General features: G+C 43.3%; 2 protein-coding genes across 3 annotated transcripts in view; both read right to left on the bottom strand.

Moving 5' to 3' along the window:
• The window catches only part of TFG (trafficking from ER to golgi regulator), a 38,426-nt gene extending 24,759 nt beyond the window's left edge, over window positions 1-13,667 (bottom strand). Inside the window, exons 1-4 of one of the 2 annotated variants that reach the window (XM_045001763.1) lie at window positions 13,510-13,667; window positions 9,575-9,703; window positions 7,984-8,192; window positions 708-791 (exon numbers count right to left, since the gene is read on the bottom strand). In XM_045001763.1, coding sequence (XP_044857698.1) covers window positions 708-791; window positions 7,984-8,167 — 268 coding nt within the window. In that variant the 5' untranslated portion in view covers window positions 8,168-8,192; window positions 9,575-9,703; window positions 13,510-13,667. The remainder of the gene's footprint in view (window positions 1-707; window positions 792-7,983; window positions 8,193-9,574; window positions 9,704-13,509) is intronic. The other variant, XM_045001761.1, reaches the window with a different exon arrangement.
• Window positions 13,668-17,120: 3,453 nt separating this feature from the next.
• ADGRG7 (adhesion G protein-coupled receptor G7) overlaps window positions 17,121-21,256 on the bottom strand; it is a 29,717-nt gene continuing 25,581 nt past the window's right edge. The window contains exon 12 of the mRNA XM_045001760.1: window positions 17,121-17,659. Within this exon, the coding sequence (XP_044857695.1) occupies window positions 17,426-17,659 (234 nt within the window). The 3' untranslated portion in view covers window positions 17,121-17,425. The remainder of the gene's footprint in view (window positions 17,660-21,256) is intronic.

The raw sequence follows: 21,256 nt of genomic DNA, 5'->3' as shown, positions 1-21,256 counted from the left end.
AATTCATTTTCCACTGTATTTCCTGGTACAATACAATTATCACAAATCAAAATGGAAAAGATTTCCACTCTTTCTGCTCCACATTAACAAAAGGACAGAATGCCCAAAGCCAGTACCACAGTACTGCTCAAGGACTCATTATGTCTCTTGACAGAATGCTTACTGCTGTATGAGCACTATATCTCAAGCCGACTAGTTGCCTGAATAGTGGTCACTGGCTGAAAAACAGCTCCTTAAAGGAACACAGTCAACTTGAAATCTATTCAATTTTTTAAACAAGAAAATGAGTTAAGAATTTTCTGTATTACACCTGTCTGATGCCCCCTTTTTGTAGTTTTATAACCACATTTTATTATTTCTAATGCTTCTCTGTCCTACATCGCTGTCTGGAAGACCCACACAAACCAGGGAAAGTGAACGGCTATATGGGGAAAACAATGAAATTCCCTAAACACAATGCTCTGCCAAATGAATGAAATAAAGCTGCAAAAATATTTCTCCTTCTAACCGGCAGTTTCTGTAAGCTTAGATGTCTCTTGTAACAGTAGGGAAAGCTATTTCAGGCAGCAAGGGAATTTTTAAATGTATGGCATCCTTTTCATTATAAACAGCCTTCATGGAAGGAAATGTCACCAGCATACAAAGAAGAGAGCCTATTGCCTGAATTTAAAAAAAAAAAAAAAAATCCCCAAAACATCTCTACTTACCAAACAATGTCAGTTTAAGTATCCTACTGCACTGAATTGCAAAGGAAAGGTCTGAGCTATCAAAAATTGTTATAAGATCTCCATCTGTAAAGAATTTTTTAAAAATAGTTAATATTGAACAGTAACACAAAAAGGCCCAATGCCCATCTATAATTCAAATGACCGTTTAAAGTAAGATGTTTGCTTTCTAGAAACTGTAATCATAACTTGTTAAATGTGGTTTTAAAGCAACTTGAAAAAAAATTGTTACATATTACATTACAAACATAGTACATGACAAATACAACTATGGGCTAATATAAAAGCTTAAAATGCACAGAGTTAAGAACACCTTCTTTTTTTTTAAATAACCCCATCCTTTCTTAAGTCTTAATGACATGACCAAAGGTAATTTATAATTTGCAATTTAAATCAGATTAGGAAAAATATTCCTTCCACCCAAATTATGAGACAGAGATATTAATCAGAGAGCATTTAAGAAATCATTAAGGTAAGTTTGGTGGTACTTTTTTTTAGCCACTCTAATTTTAATATGCTCGACAGTGACAACTTGTTTGTGGAACAATCCACTCTAGAAGGATATTCAAATATGCTTTCTTTATTCCAGGGGTGGGCAAACTTTTTGGCCTGAGGGCCACATCGCAGTTCTGAAACTGTATAGAGGGCCAGGTAGGGAAGGCTGTGCCTCCCCAAACAGTCCCCTATCCCACTTCCCACCCCGACTGCGCCCCTCAGAACCTCCGATCCATCCAAACCCGCACTGCTCCTTGTCCCCTTGACCACCCCCTCCAGGGACACACACACCCCCCAGCAACCCTCCTGGGACCTCACCTCCTATCCAACCCCCCCTGTTCCTCGTCCCCGACTGTCCCCCCCCCGAAACCTCCACCCCATCCAACCGCCCCCTGCTCCCTGTCCCCTGACTGCCCCCCCCTCGGGACCTTCTGCCCCTTATCCAACCCCCCTGCTCCCCGGCCCCTTACCATGCCACTCAGAGCACCAGGACTGGCAGCTATGACGCCCGGCCGGAGCCAGCCATGCCTCCACACTGCCTGGCAGGAGCTTGCAGCCCCGCCGCCCAGAGCGCTGGCAGCACAGCGAGCTGAGGCTGTGAGGGAGGGGCCGGGGGCTACACTCCCTGGACGGGAACTTAAGGGCCAGGCAGAATGGTCCCACGAGTCGGATGTGGCCCACAGGCCATAGTTTTCCCACCTCTGGTTTATTCCGTAAATAAAGGAGTTTTAGACTAAACACATAACGAGATATGCATGAAGGAAAAGGAAGAGAAATTGGCAGAATAATTCTTTTAGGTGGAACTCAGACACCGTACTTTTGGAAGGATTTTAAATTCCATATACAATCGCAGAGAGTGGATGAATTACGCCTTGTCTACACTGCCACTTTACAGCGCTGCAACTTTCTCGCTCAGGGGTGTGAAAAAGCACACCCCTGAGCACTGCACGTTTCAGCACTGTAAAGTGGCAGTTTACACAGTGCACCAGTGCTGGTAGCTACTCCCCTCATGGAGGTGGGTTTTTTATAGTCGCTGATGCCACGACCACACAGCTACGTTAAAGTGCTGCCGTGGAAGCTATTTAACATTGTTAGTTAAGACATACTCATTGAGCTAGTGATTAATTCAATTTCAGATTGCTCAGAACAGTGCTCCAGAACTTCAGAGGTCTATCATGATTGTTTTCTGGGGCAGAAAATCCTTAATCTCAATAACCAGGGACTGTGTAAACCAAACCCAATTCTGTTTAATTGCAAAAACAAAATGTCATAAGTGAAGAAAATGGGTCAAGAGGCCAGAATTAGATAGGTGTAAATAATCCAAGAAACTGCATTCTCTGAGCATCAGAGTGTGAAGCTGATCAACTCAGAGCAGCACCATTAACAGAAGGCACTACAGTGACTTTCAAAAAGCTACCTGAGGAAATGCCTGGTTAACATTCCAGGCATCTCCACAACGAAAGTAATGGGAAGATCTGAATGGGTCAATGCACTTAGAACAGCGGTTCTCAAAATGTGGGTCAGGACACTAAAGTGGGTCGCAAACCTGTTTTTACAGGATCACCAAGGCTGGCATTAGACTTGCTGGGGCTCAGGCTTTGCCCCACACCTCCTGGGCAGTGGGGCTTGGGCTTTGGGCCCCCTGCCCAAGATGATGGGGCTCAGGCATTAGCCCTGCCCCTTTAGGGTCATGTAGTAATTTTTGTTGTCCGGGGGGGGGAGGGGCGGTTTACAGTGCAATAAATTTTGAGAACCCCTGACTTAGAACAACATTTCTGACATCTCTAAACCCAGAAGTTTGGTGTAACGCCTTAGCTCCGACTCATTTATTTCAACATGGAGGATCTGAACGTGTCTTCTGTTAAAGACAGATGTTGGGAGTTTGTACCTCTTCATTTGCCTTCACAACTACAAGGATAATCCTGAGCAGATCTCAAACTTTTAGGAAATCTTTATGAAATGCTGAGTGCTTTCAACTTTTACTAACATCCAAAGGATGTGAGGACACAAGACCTCAGATTAAGCCCTTAGTGATTATAACCTGCCCCAAGACAATCACGTCAGTAGCTTTTTCCCCGTTTTGGGGACCACTGCTGTAGTCAAAGAGTCATCTGCCGTTTTAATAAACTAAACAGACAGCTCCGAGTCCCTCACTATAAGGCACTTTCTACAATCCCTGAATGGCCCATTTCTGTATCATCTCCACTTTTCCAACATCCTTCAACATATTTTTTAAAATGTGGAAAGCAGAACGGTAGGTAGCATTCCAGTATCTGTCTCACCAATGCTATAGAGAGGTAAAATCACCTCCCTATGCCTAGTCATTACCTCTCCTGTTCATTCATCCAAGGATTGCATTAGCCCTTTTCGCCAAACACTGGGAGCTCATGTTCAGTTGCTTGTCCTCTACGAATCCTAAATCTTTTTCAGTCACTGCTTTCCAGAATACAATACCCCATTCTGTAGGTATGGCCTGCATTCCTTGTTCCTAGATGTATAACTTTGCACTTGGTTGCAATAAAAAGCATTGTTTGAATGGGATAGTTTAGCCTGCAATCCAGATTACTCTGTATGACTGCCCTTTCATCATTATTTATCACTCCAATCTTTGTTTAAAATGCAAATTTTATCAGCAATGATTTCACATTTACTCCCACGTCATTATGAAAAAATGCTGAGTCATGCCTACCACCAATCCCAACAGGTCTCCACTAGAAGCAACCCAACTCAATGATATTTCCCCATTGACAATTACTTTTTGATCTATTTGACATGTGCTTTATTGATATTATATAGTAAAATTTTAATCACACCTTTTGTGATAGTTATATGTTTCACTGATAAAGGTAATCTCAAAGAATAAACTCAGGTTTCTTTGACCAGATTTATATTCCATAAAACCATGCAGACTAGCGTTAATCATATCCTTTAGTTCTTTATCAGCTGAATCCCAGATCAGGTTTTCCATTATTTTGCCCAACGCTGAGCTCAGGCTAACCACCCTATAATTACCTGGGTCATCCTGCTTGCCCTTTTTTAATTCTGGTATAACATTAGCATTCTTCCAGTCTTCTTCAATTTCCGCAGTATTACAAGATTTATTAAAAATTATCAGCAGGCCAGAGATGAACTCTTTTACTACTCTCATGGGTACATATCATCCAGGCTTACTGATTTAAAAATGTTTATCACTAGTAGATATTATCTAACATCCTCCTAAGTTACTATTGGACTGGAAAGTATGTCATCCTTATTAATATGAATATATCATCCTGTTTCTTTCCAAATTCAGTACAAAAATATTTATCAATACTTCTAGCTTTTCTGCAAACAATTTTACCCTCTCTATCTGGTAATGGACCTATACAATAGCTAGAATTTCTTTTGTTCCTTGTATACTTAAACACCTCCCTATTGTCCTTAGTCCTGCCAACCATGGCCTGTCTCCTAATGTCTTTAGCTTCCCTTATTAATTTTCTCCACTTCATAAATTCTAATTTATACTGATCTCTATTTCCAAATTTCTGCCTTAACGTCACTACTGAATCTAGACAGGCTTTTTGCCAAAGTTGTACTCTTTCTTGTGAAACTGGAATTTTGGCCATCTATTAAACTCTTGTTTAAAAACTCCCAGTTTTCATTCACATTTTTCTATCTAAATTTTTCCTCCCAGTCAATTTATCTCATAATTTTCCTCATCTTTGGGAGATTAGCCTTTTTGAAGTACCAAGTTGATCTGTTACGAATTGAGACTGTCCTCTGCCAATATTGAATATGATCAGGTCATGATCACTGGTCCCTATGTACCCACCAACTTCCCATTATCTATCATGAGGAGGCAACTCTATTTTGGACATGTTGGGTGCAATACTTTTTGTGTTAGACAATCATCTATAATTTTTCAAAATTCATGTTTTACTGCTGACTTCATGAGCTCTCCACCATATACCTCTGTAACAGGCTACACTGGCCTTTAAGCACAAAGGGGGGCAGAGAATCCTGTTTCAGGAAGGCTGGAACCAAAAAAAGGGCCTAGAATCGGCCGAAGACAGAGCAAGAGAAAGGAAGCAGTCCCAAGGGAATTAGCAGACAGGGAAAACCCAGGCTATGCTCTCTTTAAGGGCCTGGGACAAGAAGGCCTGTAGTGTAGGGTACAGCAGTGCTTCTGTCTCTTTCAGCCAACTGAGATGAACAGGGAAGGCTGGCTGAGGACTCCTGATCCCAGATGAGAGAGACTGTCCTTTAGTCTAGCCCCAAGAAGAGAGAGATAAACTCCTGATCCAAGGAATGAACTCTAACCCAGCCAAAGGAAGGAGAAACTGTTTAATTAGCTAACCCAATCCTGGAGTGAAAATGTTTTTATCCTAAACATGCTCTGAGATAGAGCTGTGGATTCCTGAAGCAAGGGGGAAGAGGCTGCTTTAGTTGTACCCAGCTCCAAGAGGAAGGTCCTAACAGCATGGATCTGAATTGTACATTACCCCAGGAAAAGGGCTGTAGACTCCTGGTTCCTTGAAAACACAACTAATAGAGTTATTACCTGTCAAAGAAACCTACCTGAATCCTGACACCAACTCCAGAGGGCCCTGAACTAAAAAGGTTGAGAGGGAAACTGAGTCAGGGCACCATCTTAGGCCATGTGGGGCATGCTGAAGGAGGCCACTATACAACAGTATCCCAACCTGAAGTCCCCCCACAGTACAGCACAATTTTACTTTCCCTCCATTAGGGCAGATACTTGAGTAGTAACTTACTGTGTTCTCTGGTCTGATTCAGTCATTTGTAGCTTGACCCCCCCTAGTATCCCCTCCTGGGCTTGCTTTGTTAGCACACTGATCCATATGAATGCAACATCATACGGTTCTGGGTTATCAGTAACTAGCAACCCATGTTTATTTTGCAAACACAAAATAAACTAAAATGAAAAACTCACCCCACAGTTGGCTACAGCAGGGTTGAGCCCAGCTCCCCAATCCAGACTTCACGACCTAGCACACAGGGTCACACTCAAATTTGGCCCAGTTATCTCTCTGTCATGGCAGAGGGGCAACCGGCCCAAACTTGAGTGATGCTGCAACCCCATGTGCAAGGTAATGCCCAGCCCCTTGGGACAGGAATCACCTCTGCAGAATGAGTGCAGGGGGGATTGCTCTGCAATCCCTCATCCCGCTTCCCCCCAGTGGCAGGATCCCAACCCTTCCCACACCCACAGAGATAAAATGGATAAAACAAAACACTAAATTCACAAAAAATAAAATGAAAAATTATAAAAAATTTCTATCCATTTTAAAACAGGAAATGGTGTCTTTAAGAGCAATAGCACAGTATTTATTAATTAGAGAGTGGGAAGGGCTGTTATGATTCATTAATTGGTGAGCGTGGGAGAAGAGTTTCGTAGTTGTTGAGAGAAGAAAAGTCTTTTCACATGAGCAAAACAGCATGTACTATTATCCACTTTTACTGGTCTCCCCCTCCCTCTTTTTTTGTAGTGTGTGGCCATGACAGTATGTATAAATCCTGAAAGATCTCTGACCTCCACCCCACTAAATCAAGGTGGCACAATTACTGTCCCTATTGGTTCAACATCTCAAAAAGGGATTATCAAATTTACAGTGTATATAGTGGAAAATACAAACTGAAGCATGCCTCTTTTCAAAATGGAATTTACATGTTAAAGTATTTTCCCTGAATATAATACCCCCATCTTCATTTACAACCCTTCACAAATGGTTCTAGCTTAAATTAAGAACAACTGTTATATTGCATGGTGCTGTTGTCACATTATTGGAAACTGAAATTATCTTCAGAGGAGTAGCTTAGCAACATAAACATCTCCACAACTAATTCACTGGCAAAAGGTACCTGCGAGTAGGGGGTTCAGCTCAAAACACAATATTAAAAGTAAGTTTACTATCAATCCTGAACTCAAATACAGTGCTATCCAGTTGGTTCCCACCTCCCCCCTCCCAAATATACCAGATTTCTTCAATACTGAAGTGCCAGACTTTCATTTTTGAGGCTATATCAATCTTTTGTGGATTCATTAGATATATTGTAATTGTGTAACCTCTTTTCCCATGGAGTCCAACCACCATGTTCAATGGTTCAATCACTGCTGAGGAGGAAGTACTTAGGAAGAAATTAATTCCTCCTAAGTTTTTCCTCTGGAACTGTCCAGAGGGTTTCCTTATGTTTTACAGGACATGGCCCCTCTCCCTGTGGAGAATTCACGTTTAGCTAATGCTCCAGAATTCTAATATATAAAGGTGTTTGCATGGTGACAAAGGTAGAAGATGCCGTTTTCAAAGTTGTTAGAACTGTTTTTTGAAAGGCCGTAAGGTTTTCTTCCAACAAAAGGCAGGTGCCACAGAGAAATCAAAAATGATCCCTACACAAAAGACCGGATTGAATTAAGGTTGATTACCTCTGTAATTATCCACAGCTCTGATGACAGGAAAAACGTCAGACGAGTAGAGAGCACGGATACTATGCCAATGTCAACACCTTACTGTGGCAAAGAAGAGACTACGGGAGGTTGGATCCATGAAACTTTTTGTAACCTCCCTCTAATTTTTCAGGTATATGAAGAAATGCGTAGTATAGCCTCAACAGAAACAGCTTTTATAGATTGGAATAATCTCATAATATAAATAGTTTATATATCCCAAGAATGGGAATATCCAGAAGCAATTTTCAAAAGGTGAGTTTTATGGCAGTTTGCAGTCTCACATAATGGTATTGATTAGAGACAAGAAAACCCTACCTTCATCTTTATACTTTATTGTGACTTCGTCATTGCTCAGAAGTTTTCCTCTGAAAACTCTCTGCATCATCAGCACTAGCTCATCATAGGTGATGTCCTCATTATGAATAGGAATTCTCCTAATATCCTCCCCCAGCTGAGCTTTAATAATCAGCTTCCCACTTAAATCCAGCTGTCCGTTCATGGTGGACTTCAGATCTCCTATAGACCTGTTAACAAAAAACATTTACACAACATCTTTTAGAAGATAGTTTGTTTCACAACCACCAGTCCTATACAATACACAGTTCTGTAACTTTCTGGATTTCAAAAACATTGTTGTGAAAATATGCTCTAGAGCAGCTTTCTATGCAAAACTATGTTCTCTCAATTGTTAATTTTTCAGCCATTTCACAACTGTTCAAGCACAAAATGGAGATTTACAAAATGAGATATTTAAAAACAATCTTTTCTCTGTGTTTTAAGCCAAATTTTAAAGTTCTGAGATGAAATATAGGCTTTTTACTGCCCACAAAGCTTAAGGGGGGAAAATATTTTTTTTCAAAATGTAGCTTTTACCATGTTATAATGTATGCCTTCAAGTAGATATATTTACATGTAAAATAATTTAGGGTTTGTATTTGAGAGAGAGACTTATTTCGTGGAGACTAGGAACACTGCAAAAGCACTTCGCCTTGATAAATAAAAAAGGCATGTATGATCATCTCTTTAGCTATTTCTATGGAACCCATAAATATGGTATCTCACAGCTACAAGTAATGTAGATAAAATACAAAGCAACAATGCGTGTTATTGTTTTGGACAATGGAGGAGGTTTGGCAGAACAAGAGTTTGGTAGGAGGATCAAATTGGGACGTGTGTCACTCTGGATGCATGCAAAAAAGAGGAAATGAGCCATCTAAAAACTGGTTTCATTATAAGTGGCTAGATCACACTTAAGTTTTCCTGCAAAACCAGTACATCTGATCCCTAATGCCTGTGTCACGTTTTAGGATGCAACCAATAAAGAGAGAAAACTACATCAAAACCATTTTTCACAATGTGGTTTTTTTTTTAAAGCAAAAAATAACACATTTAAGCTATTTTTAAATTTCAGTTTTGTTTTCAGCCTTTTTTACATTCCCAGATTTGTTGAGAAGTTAAATACACATAGAGAGCTTTCTTATGCAGTTCTGAAGCTTATAACTATTCCTATATTAAGAGAGCAGTCTCCAAATCAGAAGTTGTAACTTCGATGAAAGTCTGGACTTTAACACTTGAGTTAATTTTTTTTTTTAATTTCAATAAAAATATACAGCTTGAAAATTATGACTGACTGAAACGCGTGCTACTGTATTATACAGCCCTCTTCACTGCACTAAGAGTGCCTTTCAGGTCAGATGAGAGAGACACTCGCTGAGCAATGTGCTGAAGCTTGTACTACAGCTATGGCATTGTTCATGTTTTCTGAACAGGGGAATTTACGCTCCAGGGCTTGTGAGATGTCATAAGTTATTGGAAAGAAGTACCATGAAAACTGTTTTTATGACATATTCATATCACCTCTAGATCTTCCTTGCCACCAATATCTTTTTATAACAGTAATTATTACCTTATCTTACAGATGTGCTAGACTGTTTTTCAGGTTCCCCACTTCACTTCCAGCTGGCGTTCAGATGTCCTGCCATGCACTGCCAGAAACTATGTTGATCAGTGATCGATTATAGATAGGGCATGGAATCTGCATCAGAAAACCAAGAAGAGATAACTTACTGTGAGTCTTCACTGCAGCTATATGCTTTTCATATCATCCAACTTGGCATATTACAGGGAAGAAACAGAAAGAATTTACTTTAACAATTTGATATTTAAACTCTGAGTAACAGTGAAGATTGTATTTCACCCATAACATTTTACTAGCTTTCGTAATTTTGCTTGACAATTGCTAACAGTCTAGATATTCACTTTCAAAATAGACATGATAAAAGGGGTCATCACCCAAAATACACATTCATTGTTTAAACATCTGTTCTAGTAACCTCCATCTTCTCAACATCCCAAAATAGATTTTAAAAAATTAAGTTTAAATTTTAGATTGACTTTTGCAGTATCATAGCCCAGACCTCAACTTCCTGATTAGAGGCTGGAGCTGCTCTGACATTTTTAAGTGAAAGTCCTCAGGACAGCACGAGGACAGGGATTCTTTGGAGCAGAGAAATGCTAATGTCACTTTTCCACAGGAAAAAGAACCAAACTGGACAAGAGGAAATATAGTGGCAATCACGGCCAGAGAGCCACAGCCACTGAAAGGCAGATTGCTCTTTAGAAAAGAGAGCTAAGGGACAAAGGGAAAGGTGGGCAAGAGAGAAATGCCTTCCTGCCCCACTACCAGGAGACCTTCATTCCCTTTTGGTAGGTTACTGCAGGGAGCCCTGCTCATGGGCTCTTTCCCTAAGAGACAGATTCACAACTCCCTTTCTACAAACAAGCAAGGGTTCTAGGGGTAGAACGAAGCTACTGAAAGCTCCATAGTGCTGCTGCTAGAGAAAGGTGAAAGGTAAACGACTCCTGCTACAGAGACAAGGAAAAGGTAATGAGACATGAACCAATTCAATGACATTTTGTTCACTCCCCTAACTGAAGTTGAAGACAACTGTCAGCAGACCCAACTCTCACCTCTCTGGCTGTCTCTGTCTAGACCAGAGGTGGGCAAACTACAGCACGCATGCCATATCCAGCTCGCGGGACCGTCCTGCCTGGCCCTTGAGCTCCCAGCCCAGGAGGCTAGCCCCCGGCCCCTCCCCTGCTGTCCCCGCTCCTGCGCAGCCATGCCGCCGCACAGGCAGCGCTATGGGTGGCGGGGCTGCGCGCTCCTGCATGGCAGCGCAGCAGCGTGTCTAGCTCCAGCCAGCTGGCATGGCTGCTAGACATGCTGCTCTGAGCGGCATGGTAAAGGGGTTGGGGAGTTGGATAAGGGGCAGGGAGGTCCCGGGGGGCAGTCAGTGGACAGGGAGTGGTTAGATAGAGCAGAGGTTCTGGGGAAGGGGTGGTCAGGAGATGAGTCCTGGATAAGTATGGGAATCCTGGGGGGCCTGTCAGGGGATGGGGGTGTGGAGAGGGGTCAGGAGACAGGGAACGGGGGGGTTGGATAGGCCCAGGGTCCTGGGGGGCCTGTCAGGAGGCAGGGGTGTGGATAGGGGTCAGGACAGTCAGGGGCCTGGGAGAAGGGGGGTTTGATAGGGGGTGGGGTCCCAGGGGGCAGTTAGGGGCGGGGGAGTCCCAGGAGGGGGCAGTAAGGGGAACAAGGAGCAGGTGGGGCTGGATGGGTCAGGGGTTCTGAGGGGACAGTCAGGGGGCAGGAAGTGGGAGGGGCCGGATAGGGGGTGGGGGCCAGGCTGTTTGGGGAAGGCACAGCCTTCTCTACCCAACCCTCCATACAGTTTTGCAACCTCAATGTGGCCCTTGGGCCAAAAAGTTTGCCCACCCTGGTCTAGACTCACAAGGAGACAGAGGGATTGCAGATCCCAGCCCCCTCTATTCAGTCAATGCTGTCTTCTTTATATATAGAGAAAAGGGGGTGGGGCCAGGGTAGTGTCACTCCACACACTGCACTCAGCTTTGTAGTGGGGACTCCAGTTGTCTAATCCTCATGCTGCTCTGAAAACGTTCCTTCATTATGTCAGAGCAGCACCAATGGCTCATGTTCACAACCCGGAAGTGGAGATGAGGATTATAAAATTACAAATTTGATCTCAAATTAACTTTTTTTTAAATTATATATGCGCATGTGTATGTACATAGTGTACTCTGGCATGAGAATCACACTTTAACCTTACTAGCAACCATAAGAAAACTCCTCTATAGCGTTGAACACTAGGGCTAAAAGTGGCCTCCAGATACATGGAGTGTACCACTGCATACATTGTTAGGGAAAATTTAGCTTATTTGCTAAGATTACTCATGGAAATCCACTTCATATGTCTCACACAAAAAGAGAACAAGAAGCTTCTAACTGCAGTTGGTTGTCCAACTCTTCTCCACTCTGCATGAGGTAATTATATAGGATTTAAAAGAAAGATCCTAACGATTGCATCTGTTTAATTGTTATAAAAAATTATGCAAGCGGTTTTACTGTTGATATGTACAGCATTCACACTATTTTCTTTCTGTGTGTCTATGATGTAGCTGAATGTCAGATTTACTTTGAAACAGCTTTCCAGCAAAGATACCCAATGAACGAATGCTGATATGCTTCTGATAGTGATAACTTATCTCTACTTTGTCTTAAAAATTCAAACATTCTAAATAAGATAAAATCATCACATTTGAATAAGGTAATTTCTCACCAAAAATTTCTTGGTATTTCTCCATAATTTCTTACCATATTTGTTAATGACTAAGAATTCTCCCTCCCTCATAGCCATCTTCCATATGCATCTGGTAATTAAATCCATTCTAAATTTGTGACCTCACAATCATTTCTATAGCAAACCGATATCATAATCCTCTGATTTGCCTGCAGGTTCATATAGCAGAAGCAGAGCTAGGAGCAGGGAAACATTAAGCCCTACTAAACAAAGCTTTAGGAGACAAAACACTCCTTTTCTCACTGAAGTACAAAGATAAGTGATGGCAACAGAAGAGCAAAATGAAAATGGGATTGTCTACATTGTCTGTGAAATTTAAACCGGAATAAGGTGGGGTGGGAGGTAAAAGCAGATTAGTTATTTCCTATTAACTACATGTATGGCCATTCATATTATGGAGTAAGGGAATGTCTACAATGCAGTGGCACAGCTATTGCACTGCAACTATGCCACTAAAGCACCATGGCATAGACGCTTCCTACATTAAAAGGAGGGATTTTTTCTAGTGCTATAGTTAACCCACCTTTCTGAGCAACATCGCATCTACACCAGAGGTTAGGGGTGACCCTAACTGCGTCATGCAGGGTGCAACATTTTTTTGCAACCCTGAGTGAGGTAGCTGGGTCGATCTAATATTTAAGTGTAGCCCAGGCCGAAGAGCGTCTGATTCTCAATGAGCGCGAGGTGGTGACTCAGGCCAGACAGGGACACCGCGCACTACTCCCGTGTAGACACGCCCCACGAACGGGGCCAGCCCCACAGCTGCTCCTGGGCTCTGGAGAAGTAAAACCGACCAGACGCGCGTGAACTTCACAGGGATTTGGGGGCGGGGAGGGGCGGGGGGCCACAGCTGGCTCCTCTTTCCCCTCCTCCAGCGGGGCCGATCCCAGCAGCCGCCGCCGCCGCCAAGGCCATTCGCCCCCGAGCGCTACTTCGGGCTGTGCTGGGGGGGGGGGGGGGAGGGGCCCCGAGGCGCCCCTGGCCCGGGGGGGGGGGGGAGAGCTGGGCAGTAACACCCCCGGCCCGGGGCCCCAGGCGGGGGAGGGGCGAGTCCCCGGGGGGATATTTTACGGGGTCTCCCCCCGCCCCAGGGGGGAGGGGCCCGAGCCGGGTCCCCTCGCGCGCCCCCGCCCCCATTCAGCCCGGGCGGCGCCGGCTGGCCCCGCTCCCCGCCGCTTACTCCGGCTTCTCCTGCGCGTGCGGTGGCGCCCGCGGCTCCGGCTCCGGTCCCGATCCCGCCGCCGCCGCCCGTACGTGGCAGGGCAGAAGGGCTGGATCTCGGCTGGTGCCACTGCCGGGCCGTCGCGCAGGCGCACTCGCCCCGAAGGAGGCTGAGGGCGGCCCAACGGCGCGTGCGCACTGATGGAGCGAAGCGCCGGAGCAGACCCGGCCAGGCCAGATGTAGGAGGTTGCGCATGCGCAGTCAGTAATCCTAAGGCGCCCGTTCACAGCAGAGCCGGCCTTAGCTTTGCGCGTGCGCTGGCACGGCGACGGCTAGGGCAGGAGTGCGCATGCCTGGTAAGAGAAACCCCCCCCGCCGCCGCCGCCTTAGGCAGAGCGAGCAAGGCCGGGTTCCACGCGTGCGCCGCACCAGCTGCCCCAGGGGCGGGGATTGTGTAGCAAGGGAGGTGCCCCATGGCGTTGATTGTGCCACAGCGACGTGGAGAGTCGCGGCCTCTGTGCTGGGCGCTGTACAAACCTGTCACAAAGAGAGAGCTTGGGGGGCAGAGAGGGAGGTACTGGGACCTGGCCGAGGGGTGGTCAGCAGAGGAGGCAGCAAGCCCAAGGCTGGGAAGGGGCTAGGGTGGCCGCTCCCGTTTTCCCGAAATACCAGACATCCCAGTAATGCCTAGATTGGCATGGGACACATCCTGCAAGTGTGACCTTGCATGCATGGTGTGTGTCTGAGTCTGCTCCATGGCACTAGAGCAGTGGTTCTCAAACTTTTGTAGTGGTGACCCCTTTCACACATCAAGCCTCTGAGTGTGACCCCCCCCCTTATGAATTAAAACCACTTTTTAAAATATTTAACACTATTATAAATGCTGGAGGTGAAGCAGGGCTTGGGGTGGAGGCTGACAGCTTGTGACCCCCAGGTAATAACCTTGTGACCCCCTGCTAAATGTTACTTAATAAGAGAGGATTGGTAGTCCCAATGGCATCCCCTGAAAAAATGTTAGAAAATACAGATTTCCAATATCAAACATAGGTCACACCTCTTTTGCTGTTCAACACCACCAGACACACATACACACTTGCTCTCTTCTAGTCAGACTCTCTTCCTCCCTCATTTTTCATACCTTTGGTCAGATCATTCAGCCCTTCCCCCAAAACTGGTGGCTTTTATGGACACACCACTTCCTGTTAGTTACCAGCAAGAAACTTTACCTCTTTAACATCCACATGGTAGAGAATATCAAAGTTCAGCACCATTAATAAGATCACTGTGTTCCACGTGTAGATAAGAGTTGAACTATTGCGCTTAAACACAGGCTGCTAAGCAAAGATTTAAAAAAAGATTAAATTTGGGGTTCAAAAACATTGACACACACACACACCCCGCCATCTTTCAAGGGGAGTTGAAAATGGTTATTGTGCTACTGTGGGTCCAAAAAGTTCAATACAAATTGTTGCAAGACTTCATTCAACGCTTCAGGTCTCTAGCTACAATGTGTCCAGTATGCATCAATACCAAAGCCAATACCTTGAACAGAAGGAATCATGCCAATTCTTCTGGGGTTTTTTGTTAATTTTTGAGGTCTATAAAGAGAGGGAAATTATTTGTATATTTAAATAATCTAATATCAAATGTACAATGCAAAACTTATCTGATGTCATTCTATAGAATAACTACACTTTTGTCCAAAAAAGTTAAATAAATTTGAACAAAGCTTGAGCAGTAGTATTACACTCATCATAAAGACCAATCATCACTGTATGAGTGTGCTTTACATGGCTTTCAGTAAAAACAAACATTTTCTGCAATAATGATAATAATTTGCTGTACAGAGCACCCTTCTTCCAATGATATCAAAGGGATTTACAACACTAGGTATTAAGGACCTCTTTTTACAGTTGGGGAAACATATACACAGAAAATTAAAGTGTCTTGTCCACAGGGAGTGTGATAGAATGTATGCATGATAGTACAACATGGACAACTCCCTTGCAGTTTAAGTGCTCCTCACCACCTTCCTCCTAGTAGTGATAGTGGGTTCCAGTTTCATATCTGACATAACTGCTTTTGTTTAAAGGATCCCCAATCTAAAGGAGATGTGTACCTTCTCCCTCCCACCAAGACTATGGTTTTCTGGAGGCTGGAGAGGTTTTCAGGCCAAAAGACCCCTCTCTTTGTTATTGACTGAGATCTATTCCAGAATTTTCTGTCACAGGATGTGTACAGGTATATGGTCTTTTGTCATTACACAAACTAAAAACTATTTCCCCATGGTAATTTTCCCCTACTGTTACTCACACCTTCTTGTCAACTATTTGAAATGGGCCATCCTGATTATCACTACGAAAGTTTTTTTTCTCCTGCTGATAATAGCCCACCTTAATTGATTAGTCTCATTAGAGTTGGTATGGCAACCCCCACTTTTTCATGTTCTCTGTGTGTGTGTGTATATATATATCTTCCTACTGTATTTTCCACTGCATGCATCTGATGAAGTGGGTTTTAGCCCACGAAAGCTTAAGCTCAAATAAATGTGTTAGTGTCTAAGGTGCCACAAATACTCCTCGTTCTTTTTGCTGATATAAACTAACACAGCTACCACTCTGAAACTGGTCTTTTTAAAGACTTCCATCAAGGCATGGTTCTGTGTATCCCCAAAGGTTACCCACCAAGGTTCAGGTCGTCATATTGGATCAAGACTGCTACCTGATACAAGGCAGCTTTGGAGTTTGCAAACCATGCCATCATGTTTGTTTCATTTTAGTTTCATTAAAAACCAAAAGAGGGAAGGCGGTGGGGGGAGAGGGAGAGAAATGTACAAATTGTTTAAGGTCAGAATTTTATTTAACCTTTACCACAAGCATTCTTTTGTTAACACCAGAAATGGCTAATCATACCAATGTTCTATATCAGGGCCTGTTGAATCAGGAAAAGATATTCTCTTTTTATCCAGGAACTATCTAATTCTCACAGACTTCCCCCAACATACTGTATAGGATTGGAGGGTCAATATTATTATCAACCCCATTTTACAGATAAGGAACTGACTATAGCACAGTTGAGTTTTTCTCAAGGTCACAGAGTGATTCAGTGTCAGAGCTAGAATTAGAACACTGGAGCTCCTGGCCCCCAAGCCTCTGCTCAGGTCACTAGACTAGACAACGCTTCTTTCCTAAAGGATAATCTGCTGTTCATGCTGTCCCCATTCTTGACTTCAATCAACATCCAGACACTTCTCCCCAGGACCCTTTGACATCATGTGCTGCTTCTCATTTGATTTTAAGTTTCTTCCATTATAAACTGACCATATTAAATACTCACAACAAATGGCAATAGTTTCATCACACTAATTTATTTGCTCATTCTACCACATGGAGTCAGACATAATTTTATAGCATTTATAGCAGCAGTTTATCCTAAAAAGCTTTTAGCTGGGAAGCTCAATAGGCAACTCTAAAATAAAGATATTTTTCTAAAAGACAGTCAAATAGCGATTTAGAATATGGAAACAGAGCTAATGAGAACTCTACTGTTTATTTTTTTGCTTATGTTTTTTTAGTTAAACAGGAATTACTTATGAAAGGGAAAAGAGGACTACCTTTGGACAGAGCATATTAAATAGGCCAGGAATAGATATATCTGGGAGAACAGACAGACATGACTAAGTCAGACAAACGTCCTTCTATTTTGTGCAATATTGTAATGACCTTCAACTTCCCTTGTAAGAACTTCTTAGTTGTGTACAATTAAAGTGTCACATATAAGCTCTGCACAGCTGTTATCCTGCCTTACATTTTTGGGAGCTGCCCTACTGTCTTCTGATCTGTGCCCAGCGCTTGTTCCAGGCATGGTGGTCATGTCATTCAAAACACCAATGATCTCTATCTAGAACAAACTCAGAAAGCTGCAATTTTACATTTTAATTCTTCGTAGATGTCTGATCATTGCTGGAAAAGGAGGTTTCCTCTGAAAAGGTCTCAGATGGTTTGAAGTTCTCATATGTGTTTTTTTTAGAACGGAATTTTAAAAGATAGTAAGACTTTGAATGCAGGTAAATCGGTATATCCGGCAGTGAGACAAAGGAAAACAGCTCAGTAACCTTTTTCTTGAAGATTGGTGATCTGAAAGTATATAGAATACAGATCTGAAGTCCCTGTGGGTTAAATGAAAGCTCAGAGTTAATCAGAGTAATGAAATGAAATTAAAGCTTAGAGTAAAATTGACTGTCTTTTTTATGTGACTTGAAGAATAATTGCAATGATGATAATACCTATTTCTTACAGAGCACTTTTCATCGGTAGATCTTAAAGCACTTCACAGTCTTCAGTGTATTTATCCTCTCAACATCCCTTTAAGGTAGGGAAATGTTATTACCCTTATTTAGGGTGAGATGTCCCGATTTTATAGGAACAGTCCTGATATTCAGGGCTCTTTCTTATATTGGCGCCTATTACCCCCCACCTCTGTCCTGATTTTTCACACTTTCTATCTGGTCACCCTACCCTTACTTTACAGATGGGGAAGAGAGACTAAGTGATTTGTCCATAGTCAAATAAGAAGTCTGTGGTAGAGGAGAGAATTGAACCTGGATCTCCCAAGTCCTAGACTAGTCACCTAACCACTATAATTATTAACCATAACATTAATGCCTTGAAATACAGGATGGTATTACAAGAATGCTGTATGTATTTGTCAGTATTGCCCTCTACTGGATGGAATGTGAGGCCTGCTTAAGTATATGTTATACAAGACCCTATACTATAGGTAAAAGAGAGTCTTCTAGCAATACTACAATATGGGATGGCACCAAATAGGACAGTCTGCATCAGTCATTAGTTAAAACTGGAGGTAGACAGGACTTGAAAATTTTAAGCCATTGCAAAAACATATCACATCTTCGGGATGCATCCCTCTGGGTTATGTCAACTCATTCACTTTACTTTCAATCATTTTTACTTAGGTGCAGTCTACATTTAAAACATTTGCTGGTATAGCAGTATTGGAAACCCCTCCTAGTATAGACACAGCTTATATCAGCAAAAAAGGACTTTTGCTTATACTTATACAGCTTATACTACTGTACTCCCCTGAGCAAAATAAGCTATATTGGCAAAAGCACTTTTATGTTGGCATAATAGAGGGTTTTTGCTGGTGTAGAAATGTTGTAAAAACCCCACATTTCTTGCTAACATTGCTATACCAGCAAAAATGTCTAGTGTAGACCTGGCCTTAGATTGTAAGATCTTCAGTGCAAGGAAGGATAGTCTCACTGTTATGTGTTTGTACAATGTCTATCACAATGGGACCCTGATTCAGGATTGGCTTCCCTAGTGTCTACTGTAATACAAATGATAAAATAATAATAATATAATATCTATTTGCCATACAGTCAATAGTTGCTTTCAGGGAAACTACTCTCACAGAGAGCAGAACCATTGAAACAGATGGGCTAGCCCAGGGGTGGCCAACCTGAGCCTGAGAGGGAGCCAGAATTTACCAATGTACATTGCCAAAGAGCCACCGTAATATGTCAGTAGTCCCTTCCCCCCACAGTTCCTAGCGCCTCCCACCCACTGGCAGCCCTGCCAATCAGCACCTCCCCCTCCCTCCCTGTACCTCCCAATCAGCTGTTTCCTGGAATGCAAGAGCCTCTGGGGGGGAGGGGAAGGAGTGAGGGCATGGCAGGCTCAGGGGAGTGGAGGCAGGGCCTATGGCAGAGCCAGGGGTTGAGCAGTGAGCACCCCCCAGCACATTACATAAGAACATAAGAACGGCCGTACCAGGTCAGACCAAAGGTCCATCTAGCCCAGTATCTGTCTACCGACAGTGGCCATGCTAGGTGCCCCAGAGGGAGTGAACCTAACAGGCAATAATCAAGTGATCTCTCTCCTGCCATCCATCTCCATCCTCTGACAAACAGAGGCTAGGGCCACCATTCTTACCCATCCTGGGTATTAGCCATTAATGGACTTAATCTCCATGAATGTATCCAGTTCTCTTTTAAACGCTGTTATAGTCCTAGCCTTCACAACCTCCTCAGGTAAGGAGTTCCACAAGTTGACTGTGTGCTGCGTGAAGAAGAACTTCCTTTTATTTGTTTTAAACCTGCTGCCTATTAATTTCATTTGGTGACCCCTAGTTCTTGTATTATGGGAATAAGTAAATAACTTTTCCTTATCCACTTTCTCCACATCACTCACGATTTTATATACCTCTATGATATTCCCCCTTAGTCTCCTCTTTTCCAAGCTGAAGAGTCCTAGCCTCTTTAATCTTTCCTCATATGGGACCCTCTCCAAACCCCTAATCATTTTAGTTGCCCTTTTCTGAACCTTTTCTAGTGCCAGTATATCTTTTTTGAGGTGAGGAGACCACATCTGTACACAGTATTCGAGATGTGGGCGTACCATGGATTTATATAAGGGCAATAATATAGTCTCAGTCATATTCTCTATCCCCTTTTTAATGATTCCTAACATCCTGTTTGCTTTTTTGACCGCCTCTGCACACTGCGTGGACATCTTCAGAGAACTGTCCACGATGACTCCAAGATCTTTTTCCTGACTCGTGGTAGCTAAATTAGCCCCCCTCATATTGTAAAAGTTGGCACCTGTAGCTCCATCCCTGGAGTCGGTGCCTATACAAGGAGCCACATATTAACTTCTGAAGAGCCGCATGTGGCTCCAGAGCCACAGGTTGGCCACTCTTGGGCTAGACAGTTGACTGCATGGTTTAAAAATGAACTCAACTCCAGTGGAGAGGGGTGTGATGTTTTATTTTTAATTATTCTGAAACAAATAATTTTTTTCATGCTTAGAATCTAAACAGCTGAGGGAAATTTTAATTAATAGTTTCTGCCCTGTTGTGTGCTTTTCAAGAGTCAGATGGCGGGGGGGAGGGATGGCGGAACTTCCCAGCTCTGGCCACAAAGTAAGACTAGCCCATGGGAGTCATCAGAAAGAGAAACAGCTCACGCTAGATAGTGCAGATGGTCAAGTTGTGATCATGTCCCTTGAGCTAGACTCCCTCTCACTGGGGCTTAAATACATACTGGCTGTCATAAGCTCCTTCCTGACTGAGGGAAAAAATGTGGTGGCTTCTCCTAAACGCCATCTCACTTGTGGCACCAAAAATGAGATTTAATTCATAGTAAATTGTGCATATCTGTGACAACTTCCTCTCCTTTCTTCCATGAAGAATGAAATAGTTAATAAGGACTTTTGTACTCTGGGAAATTTACTGGAATAAGTGTGTCCACATGAGGAATTATACCAATATAAATATAGTGATTTTAATTCACACACCATACATACCTTATGCTTAAAGGTGAGAGTCTGTCACGGAAGTCACGGATTCTGTGATTTTCTGGGACCTACGTGACTTCCGTACCAGAAGCAGCCGGTGTGGCTGGCCCCAAGAGCCACCAAAGCAACAGCGGTCCCGGGGGCCGCCCTGGAGGCTGTCAGAGCAGTGGTCCCCAGGGGCCGCAGAGCAGCAGATGGCCAGGGGCAGTCAGCCCCCACTGCCAGAGCATGGGCCAGCCACTGGCCCCCATGACCCTCAGAGCATCAGTACCCCACGAGCAGCTAAGATTAAATCAGGGATATTTATAGTAAAAGTCATAGACAAGCCAGGGGCCATGAATTTTTGTTTATTGCCCATGACCTGTCCATGACTTTTACTAAAAATACCCATCACTAAATCTTAGCCTTACTTATACTGGTATAACTTCCTATGAAGACAAACCCCA

Source organism: Mauremys mutica, chromosome 1 (genome assembly GCF_020497125.1).
Source record: "Mauremys mutica isolate MM-2020 ecotype Southern chromosome 1, ASM2049712v1, whole genome shotgun sequence".
Classification (NCBI taxonomy): domain Eukaryota; kingdom Metazoa; phylum Chordata; order Testudines; family Geoemydidae; genus Mauremys; species Mauremys mutica.
The sequence above is the reverse complement of the archived record's forward strand: the minus strand, read 5'-3'. Positions and strand labels throughout refer to the sequence as shown.